The 10321-nt window shown below is 41.5% G+C and overlaps 1 protein-coding gene across 1 annotated transcript; it reads left to right on the plus strand.

Annotated features, from left to right (window-relative positions):
• The first annotated feature begins 290 nt into the window (after positions 1-290).
• On the plus strand, positions 291-10052 carry LOC129332170 (solute carrier family 35 member G1-like). Its single transcript, XM_054983067.1, has 3 exons — positions 291-519; positions 5151-5328; positions 7528-10052. The coding sequence occupies exons 1-3, from the start codon at positions 303-305 to the stop codon at positions 8258-8260; spliced, it is 1128 nt and encodes a 375-aa protein (XP_054839042.1). The 5' UTR covers positions 291-302; the 3' UTR covers positions 8261-10052.
• Positions 10053-10321: the final 269 nt, after the last annotated feature.

Below are 10321 nucleotides of genomic sequence, written 5' to 3' on the forward strand. Positions count from 1 at the left end.
GAGCGTTTGGTTGGTCACTGTCGAGAAATCGATGCTGGGCTACATGGCCCATTGGTGTGATCAGGTAATAATTGCTTTTTATCTCTTCAGAGCGGCCTCAAAGGCAAAAAGTCGCCCGCCCCGCTGCTCAGGATTTGGGTGCGAATTGCACCCGCCCGCGGCCAGCCGCGTCCAGAGCGCCCCACACAAGAGTTCGTCCCGCCCAGCCAGGGGGCGGCGCCAGGGCCAGAAGGCCGCATGCGCACGGAGGGCGCCGGCTTCTCGCCGGCAGAGGGTTGGAAGCGGGCAGCCTCAGAGTTCTCATGGTGCGGCCTCCGAACGGCGCTCAGGGCGCTGCTGAGCCCGCCGGTGCCGGGCAAGGGGCGCGGAGCGAGGTGGGCCAGACGCCGGGCGACGACGAAGATGTTGGGCTGTCGTGCCAGGCTCAGGACTTGGAAGCCGCGGACGCTGCCGGGCCAGGCGCACTCTTGTGGTGCCGCTGCCTCCGCGGAAGGCTCCCCTGGAGAGGCGGGACGCCCGGTGGGTGAGGAGGACAGGCGGGCAAGCGCGGGCTGCTCCCCTCGGCTGTCGGTGCCTGGCTTGGTGGCCGGCCGGCCGGCGCGCTCGGCTCTTTCCTGTCTCGCTCTCTTCCTTCTCTGGCCGAAGGGTACCTTCCTCGACCTCATGCAGGATCGCTCCATTCCGGATGAGCGCTAGCCTGTAGGAAGAGCCCTCCAGGTGCTGCTGGCTCGGCTCTGTCAGGAAGCATGGACTCAGCTTAAATTTTGTTCTCTCCCTCCCCAGCTGTTGCTTTTATATTCTTTCTGTTCCCGTGCCGAGGTCTTCATATATACTGCTTTAGCACAGATTAGCCGCTCCACCCTCACATGATTCTTCACAGAAAACAGGAAGCCCAAAGCCATCCCGTCGCCGCTTTCTAACCTCAAGATTGCTTAACGCGGGCTCTTTCCGCCTTAAAGGGCTTCCATCTAATAGAAGGTGGGTCAGAATGGATTTCTTCCACCCTTTCGATCTATGCATGTGAGTGCAGTGAAGATTCAAAGGGCCTCTGCTAACTGCGGGACGTTTGCCTGCTCTTTCGCTTAGCAACTAGATCTGCCTTTTACCTGTCTTTCTTCCAAAGAGCTTATCGTGGCTTACACAACACCCCCCCCCCCCATTTTATCCTCAGAACAGCCCTACAAGGTAGGTTAAGTTGAGAGCGTGACTGACTGACTGGCCCAGTAAAGAGTCCAGTAACACCTTTAAGACTAACCAACTTTATTGTAGCATAAGCTTTCAAGAGCCACAACTCTCTTCATCAGATGCATATATAACTGAGTGGAAATGGAAAAGGGGACTCCCAAGTTCTAGTCAGACACTAACATTTACAGTAACTCTAATCTGATCACCTGGCAGTGGAAACCAATAGCAGATGGTTTTTTAGACATTGTGTAAACATGATGTTTTTATAAATGAAGGGAACGGCCACAAAAAAGGTGTACACAAAAGTATTGATTGTTGTTTTCTAGTCTTCTATATTAGATAGATAACACCTCCTTTAGCCAAGAAGAAAGTTGGGGCACAAATATTTAAAGTAAGGCAAGACAGTGAGGGACTAGCAAACTGATGGTAGTAACAATGCCAGGGTGCAATGGGATTGTATGTAAGAGTTTGGATGTGCTAAAAAGCAATGCTCAGGGAATTAGGTTTCCTAGGGTAGCAAAGATAACAGAGAATTGACTGGGACAGAGACTAAGAGGTCAAGCCTGGGAGATGGACAGCAAATAAATTATGGGGTGGAACAAAGCTAACTTAAAAAAAAATAAGGCTTTTTTCTCATATATGTAGGTTGGCATACTTTATTCTTTATAACAGGGGTGGGCAAATTGCGGCCCGCGGCCCACATGCGGCCCGCTACAGAGTTTTTTGTGGCCCGCCAAGACAGTAGAAAAGTGTGATAGGGTACATTTGTCTCATTAAACTGATTCTAAAATTAAATGTGCTTGCAGCTATAGATGATATGAAATTAGCACAATAAATAAATTGAATAAAACTACCACTATTTTATTTAATTTATATTTATTGATTTTTATGATACAATTTATACCTTTTCTGAAATGCAAAGTTAACTAATGAATGCAATCATTTTAAAAGGTGCGGCCCTCTGCTAACCTCCGCTCCCACAAAGTGGCCCCCGAGCCAAAACAATTGCCCACCCCTGCTTTATAACAATGTGTATTTGCTAATTAATCAAGCCTGCTCCGTATACTCAAAGGGAGGCAGCCCTTTGGAAAATGAGACTGTATTGCTATTTGATTTTAGTGGCTGGTCTTGGAACTGAGATGGCCTCATCACAGGTCTGTATGTATTCTGCCACCTTGACCTCACAGCTGTGAAACATTTTGAAAGATTGGCAGTGAGGGAGCCAGGCATACCTCCCTGGGAATGATGTTCCATAATCATGGGACTGCCACGAAAAGGTCTCTCTTGTGTACCACAGGTGAGCTTCTTTAGCTGATGGGACAATCAGGAGGGCCTCTCCCTGTGATCTTAATTCCCGGGCACAGTAAATTCCTGCACAGATGGTTTTAATGTTATTTATTGTTTGCCACCCTAGGGACTCTGGGTTGGGTGAAACATTATAAAAATGTTTTAAAATAAATTTTAAAATGCAAATTACACCCATTGATTTTAATGGCTTATATTTAAGTAACCTTCCATAGGATTGCACTTAGCTCATTGTAAGTAGGGGATCCCACCAGCTCATTAGTGGCTTTCGGTTATCCTGTCATTTAGTGAAGGTAGATGTTGTAACAAACAGTGAACATTTAATTTAAAACCCAAGATTTTCCTTACCCCCAAGGTCTGTTTCACTAACAACTTTTCTGACATTGGTGTTAGCACTTGGAAATACAAGAGAGTGGTGGGATGAGTCTGTTCTCTGGACTCCTCAGCAACCAGTACTTGTGTGAGTTTGCCCATGTGTATATCTAGAACAAGTGTAGTACAGTTGAGTTGAGGACTAGGATTGTGAGGTGGAGAGTTTGCCATCTAACCAAAATTCTTCAGTCACTTGCTAGCTCTCAGCTTAGCTTACTTACAGAATAGTGACGCAGTGGCAAGAGACAATGCCATAGAAGCTATGTTCCTAATATAGTTGCACAGGTCTCTCAGTCCAGCAGCTCAAGTGTATAAAATGCTTCCTGCAAGCAGGAGATTCTCTGCTCACTTCACTGTCAAAGATTGCTACATGGGTATTTTCTGTGCAGATCCCTAGGCTCACATAATCACAGGCAATTAAACTCATAATTTTCTGTTGCTAGGTAAATTATCAAAAAAAATTGGTCTCTGTATTGAATTCAGAGGATTTTCCAAATGATGCTCTGTTGTGGACCTAAAAGTGATACTGATGCATACCAGTCTGTCTAAGATACCTGTGTGTACCTTGTACTACTGTGATTTTTATAACTGACTCATATAATGTATTTTGGAAAGTAATTGCAACATGGTTACTCACAGTGCTATGTCAAAAATTGCTCTTTTACTACCCTTCTCTGAGTGGTGAAAAATTCCAGGGATGAACACTTACCTAGATTGGTTCCCTTGGAAAGAGAAAGAGTACTATATACTTGTGGTGTCTTAGCAGAATGTGTTTTATTTACAAATAAAGCACAGATGTAGGCAGAAAGGTGCCCTACAGGGCAACAAATCCCTTACCCCGTATCAGATCCCCACAGAGAAAGATCTTGATGGCTTTTCAGCCATCAATTATGGTTGCGTCCTTTCTCTGCCAAATTCAACCCAAAGCCTAACAGCTCTTTCCGTTTTCCTTTAGCCTGCTTTGTTAGCAGTCAGACCCCCCCCCCCTCTTCATAGACCCCTTCCTCCTATGTCATAAGTCCAAGGCACTGCCTGACGCAAGGCAGAGGGTGTGCCAACTGGGCGGGAACCTGGAAAACTACCAGAACATGAGTCAGAGGCTGTTGACTGACTGATGGCCCCTCCACACCCTGGAGAGATGCAGAGATAACAAGGCTTCCTGAGGAAAACTCTTGTCAAAGCTCATCAGTGCCTTCCTATACCTCTCCTCACCTGTTTACCCTAACCAAAGCTATTCAGCAAACCTGATAGTTTTTCCTATTGGTGCTTACCAGGTCATCAAGCTATATTCTCACCTGTAGTCCATCCCAGATAGTCACTTCAAACCTCTCCCCACTTATTGTTCTACGTCCAGACAAACCATTAAACCATTGTTTTTGAGAGCAAGACATCAAGCTTGCCGCAGGGAATGTTTTGCCATGTAATTGGGCTCCCCAGCCACATTTCCTGTGTGTTTTGGGACCCGCCATACACCCCCAAATTCATTTGGTCTTCATGAAACACTGGTCATTTCACTGCTGTTTTCATGGACCTCTGTCTTCAAGACTGGTAATTATTGTCCTCCCTAAAATGCTTTCTCTTGTGTTCCTTGCTGCTTTTCCTAGTTAGCCTTGTATGCGTGCTGTTTGTTTGACTTTTATGTCTCTTTAATAAAAAACCTTTCCAGTTGAACATCTGCCTGATTTATTTGATAGTTCTCTAAGGAATAATCTACTTAAAGATTGGTGGCGATTCCTAGTTACTCCCTCTCATTTGTTTCCTTTAATGCAAATTCCCCCAAGTGATTAAGGAGACCTCCTATTTGGGTAACAGCTGGTATCTAAATGCTGTGCAGTGCTGAGCTGTGTTTTCCTTTTGCTTAAAGTTTCTTTCCTGTTTCCTAATAAAGGGTAGAGTTCTTCCTTTTTCTCTGACCCCAACAGAGTCTTCCTCATGGAATACCACTAACTGGGCACCAAATAGTGAGGCTGTCACAGGAAAAAGTTCTCATGCCAACCTGTAAACTGATTCCCCCTCCCCGCAACATGGCAGGCTGAAGGTTAGATAGGAAAATTTGATCTGCAATCTTAGGTCTGCCTATGAAAGTTTTAGCTTAACCTCTGAGCATTCTCAGAATGCAAATTAAACATTAACCCTAAGTCTATTATACGACCTTCAACAGCAATTAATGTATAATGTATATTTCTTTCCTTACTCAAAGTATTCAAAACCTGGACATGTATGTAATTTAGAAAATACAAATGATGTATTTTTAATTCTAACTGGAAATTGCAATCATTTTGTTACAGGAACTGAAAAAAGTACCTGTGCTGGGCTTGGCCTCTGCTATGCCCTGTTGTCTGCTTTCCTCTTCTCGGTGGTTTCTTTATTTCTGAAAATGATTGAAGATGTGCATTCAGTAGAAGCCAGTGCCTTTAGATGTGTTTTCCAAATAACATTTCTTCTTCCTGGCTTAATATACTGCAAGTGAGTATTATCTCTTTTACATGAGAAAAAGGTAAGGATAAATATCATATGGTGCATTTCAACTAGAACAGTTCAAAATCACAACGGTTAACAATTTCATTTAACATTGTTAGGTTTAAAGCAAAGAAAATATTAGGTCATTCTCACGGATTTCCTGTATTTTGCAGCAGACTAGCATCTAAGCTGATACAGCAGAAGTATGACGGTTGGGAAATGAGGGCCACCATATTCAGTATCCAGTTGGAACAAACATGGGAGTTTGGAGGGAGCTTTAAAGTGCAGCTTGAGCAGGCAGGACGAGAGACTAATCCTTCCCACACTCAAGGGTTTTCCCCATTGATGAAGTTTTCTGTTTAACTGTTTTTTTTTCCCCTTATGGGGCTCATAGACCAGAAGTAAGTCTTTCTGGGAGGGCAAACAGCTCCAGAAAGTTTCATTGGGAAAATACACACATTCAGATAGAAGATTCAGTTACTCCTGCCGATGTAGCTTGGCAAAGCCTAGGTTGGTTCATGCTGTTGTCACTTCCTCGTTGCACCTTGACACCTTTAAGCAGTGAAGGCCCGAAAAGTGCCTTGTAACATGCTAAATGTATGACAGGATGATACTAGCTGGTAATTCCCATGTGGAAACCTCAGTAGTAAATAAGGGGCTGCTTGAAGATGGGAAGTTCTCAACACTGATCATTTTATTTATATACCACCAACTAAAACTCCCTCAGATGGTTAAACAACACATTAAAATTCAGGAAAAAGGCATCTAGCTACAAAACAATTCAGTTAAAACAGTAAATCAATGAAAATCTAATACCAATAGCTAGCTATGTGACAAGGCTCCTGAGAGCTTGTATGTACATGGCCATCATAATTTGTATGGTTACCAAAGATGAAAAAAAGGAGTGTTACAATAAAGCTGATCGCGGTGGCTTTGTGTACAGTTCCCATGGAGATATCAATTCATGTTAGAGCAAGTTCAGTAGTGAGCTGTTCATGTGGGTGAAGGCTACTGTATAGTGTGAACCAGCCCTCGGTGGTGTTTGAAAGGCTTTTTAAGACATTTCTTGGAATGGCATTTGACAGCAAGCTAATGCCACTACATAATTAACTTTTAACATACACTTTTGCTCATTTAAGTGTTTTTATATAAACGTTCTTCAGTTTAAGCATTTGAGAGAGAGGTTTTTGTTGCAGTATTCCATTTTCCTTTCTCCTCACCCAGTGGTTTTATACTTTAAATTTACTGAACTTACTGGCACTGAAACATAGCAGTTTCAGTTCGGTAGCTGTGTTAGTCGACGGTGGAAGACAAGATTCAAGCTAAGTAGCATAAGTTTTCGAGAGTCAAAGCTCTCTTCATCAGATATATAGCAATTATTAATTTTTGAACTTTCACAGAAGTCATGTATACTAAAAAATTATTAAGTTTTTCTGATGTTTATTTTGTTTCTTTGTGTTTGATTATTTTACACATAAATAGAACTGAAAGGCTGCTTCCAAATGGGAGTTTTGTTCTAAACTGTAGTAGGTTTTTTGGCGCATCCACATCATACTAGCCCCTAAGTGTCCATTTTCCAGTATTCCCCCTAGATTGCTGTCATGATTGTTTGGGGAAAATTGTAGTCAGAGCAACTTTGCATACTACGTGGAAGGGAAAAGATGCGCATTTTTGCTGTTCCTGCTTGCATCGGTACCGTTTTCCTTGGCTCAGGCTCTCATGCCCACCAGAGGGCCTTTTTAAAATAACTGGTAATCAACATATTGCTATAGCAATATACAAATCTGGTTTTTTAAGCCTGCTAGTGACGGGGGTGGATGGGTGGGGTAGTTGTAAGGAAAGTGCAGGGAATATTCCCATGTGGGCAGTCTGTCGCCAAAGTGAATGCTTCAGCATTTTCAACAGCAACTGAACGAACATGGGTAATCGCCCACGTCTGATGTGCGGCTTTAATTCTAAGCAACTTTCATTAACAAAAACATTTTGAAGAAATAGTATAGGAGACTGGGTATAAATTATACTGTGTGTACAGGTGTGACATAGCAGCCAAGCCTCCATCAGGCCCTGTTGGCATAATTTGGACAGTTCTTAAATTAACTTCCATTGTATTCAGTTTGTGTTCTGATTTTTTTAAAAAAAAACATATAAAGCTTTTTGATGCTTGATTATGAAATTCTCAAGAAAAATTCTCTCTTTTTATTTTAGGACAGGATTTCTGGGACCAAAAGGGAAACGAGTTTTTCTTTTCTTCCGTGGATTGCTTGGCTCTAGTGCAATGATTCTTCTCTATTATGCTTTCCAAGTAATGCCTCTTGCTGATGCCACGGTCATTACTTTCAGCAGTCCAGTTTTCACATCGCTGTTGGCTTGGATATTTCTGAAGGAGAAATACAGTCCTTGGGATCTTCTGTTCACCCTGTTCACAGTCACTGGAGTGGTGCTAATTGCAAGGCCACCTTTTTTGTTTGGATCCAAAGTAGCAGGAACTGAAGGAATCTACACAGATCATCTTAAAGGGACGATAGCTGCTGTAACAAGCGCAATATTTGCGGCTTCAACTTTAGTTATACTAAGAAAGGTGGGGAAATCTGTGCACTACTTTTTAACCATTTGGTATTATGCTATAATTGGATTAATAATATGCATAATAACCCTTTTTGCACTAGATTCATGGAGTATACCTTATTGTGGTAAAGATAGATTTCTCTTAATTTTAATTGGAGTGTTTGGGTTGGCTGGCCAAACATTTCTTACAAAAGCATTGCAAATAGAGAAAGCAGGACCTGTTGCTATAATGAAAACAATGGCTGTTGTGTTTGCTTTTATTTTTCAAATTATTTTCCTTAATCATTTGCCTACTTGGTGGACAGTAGGGGGTGCTCTTTGTGTAGTAGCTAGTAGCTCTGGAACTGTTATTCGGAAATGGAAACAAAGCTAAAAAAAAAAACCCAGTGAAATCTGACCAGGCGGCTATTGTTCCATTGCTGAAATAGAGCAAATGTTACTTATTTTAAATAATTCATCTACTTATCTGTGTCATTTGAGCCTTTCCAAAAGCAGCTTTCCATTTCCCCAGAATGTCTAGTTCTTCTGTATATCAGCCTGGATCCAAAGAACTGTGAGACTTGTTTTGTGCCCAAGGAAGCTTTGAACTTTCTATTACTTTATTTTTATTCCTTTAATAGGTCCCCATGCCGTATAGCTCTCTGAAATTAATGGAGTTTCATATGCTGTTTGTGATTATGGAATAGGGATCTTCTCTTCAAAGAAAGGGAAGTTTTAAAAAACAATTCAACAGGCATTTCTGTGGCAATGGATGTGCCTAAAGTAACTCTTTGGGTTCAAGCTATATTTCCTGTGTTCTACACTTTTGTCATTTATGTCAGTTCATTCATTACGTGGAAACTGGAAAACAGGAAATCCAAGAAACCTGCAAATCTTTCTCCAATTCTCTTGTAAATTGAAATAGAGGTCTTTGAGCTGTGGAATCATTGGGGGTTCTTATATCTCAATTGGCGCAGGATCCAGAAATCTCACATCAAACTGTAAGTAGGAAAGGAAGCACTAATGGCTTAAAATTTCTGCTGAATCATGGCCTTCTATCAGTTCAGTCCACCTCTGGCCCTCCTCTGAAGACAAGAATGTCCCCAGTGCTGCGCCTGGGAGACAGAGGACCCCCAAGAACAGCATAAGAAGGAGCCACCATTCTACTGCAGGAGGGGAGAATTAATGAAAATCCCCCCCTTCCAGCCATGGAAATCTTCCTCTGGATCCAATCCAGTGACTTGCATTTTCTTTTCCATTTCTATATGATGGCACCCTCACTCATTGACTGCTTTAGGCTACTAATAATACTCTAGTAGCGCACAAGGCACCTCCCTTACAAACCATTATTACCTCTACTTGCATGTACAGGGCTGAATCATGCTCAGTTTATCTTTTAATCAAGCACTATTTCCAGTTCTAAGTGTGCTCAGACTACCCAAGATGAAGTGTGACAGGATCATACCAAGTAGCACTATTGTAAAATTCCATTGTAATACAGCTGCACAAGTTTTTAAGATGTAAAGCAAGGTGTCATTTTATGTTGTAGAATCAAACATTGTAAAACAAAGGTTCACTTCAACAAAACAATGAAACTCCAATCCTCAATATTTTACATTTGCTATTCCAGAAATGTCATGTTGAGGTTTTTTTGGGGAAATGAGACACTAAAGAATTATTTATTTTTAAACTTAATGTTTGCTAATTGTTCTAATGACATAATTCATTTTTATATTTTGATAAAGCAATTTTTATAATGTATTTGTAGTAACATAAGTGTTTCTTATGAAGAGTTCTACTTATTTTGCTGTTGTGCCTGCTTAAAGGCAGGAAAAGCCATACTGGACTTGCAGATTGTAACATTCAAATGAATTGATGGGGCATTGTTTGTTTTTATATGCCTTGTTCTTTTCAACAGATCATATTGTAGATGCACCCTTGCTCAGTGCTGTGCAAAATGTTTTAAATGGTTCATTATTTAGCTGTGCAATTAAAACAATCACTCACTTCTTGGTTGTGGCAGAAATTTGGATTTAAGAACAAGATTAGTCTTAAGCTTGAAAGTGCTAAGGACAGGATGCACCAGAAATGTCTCCATTCTAATGTTACAAAACATTGATAGAACAATTTTGCCACCATTGTATATAAATATAGCAAGGTACACTAGAATAACTAGTGTATTTATTACTTTAAATCCAAGGTTTGTGGCATAATTGGCGAAGCATAATTTTGTAGCCCTACTTTTTGTTGTTAATTCCAGAAGAGTAGTTGTTAGGCTAGAGCAAAAAAAGTAGAGAATGGCTTAAACTAGTGAGCCGGAGCTCTGAATTAGCATAAACTCACTCATTCACAGTAATGCTGAGATCAGTTTTGCATGAGTAAAGTTACAGTTGTGAGTGGGAAAGTCTGAATCCTGTGCAGATGTTATGCGGATGTTCATAATTTTGAATATGTA

The sequence above is a fragment of the Eublepharis macularius genome, chromosome 6 (genome assembly GCF_028583425.1).
Source record: "Eublepharis macularius isolate TG4126 chromosome 6, MPM_Emac_v1.0, whole genome shotgun sequence".
Lineage (NCBI taxonomy): Eukaryota > Metazoa > Chordata > Lepidosauria > Squamata > Eublepharidae > Eublepharis > Eublepharis macularius.

Coding starts and splice junctions, on each gene's coding strand:
- LOC129332170 (XM_054983067.1), top strand. CDS start 303: ATGGTGCGGCCTCCGAACGGCGCTCAGGGCGCTGCTGAGCCCGCCGGT. Junction 520..5,150: donor CTGGAGAGGCGGGACGCCCG/GTGGGTGAGGAG, acceptor ATTTTGTTACAG/GAACTGAAAAAAGTACCTGT. Junction 5,329..7,527: donor CCTGGCTTAATATACTGCAA/GTGAGTATTATC, acceptor TTTTTATTTTAG/GACAGGATTTCTGGGACCAA.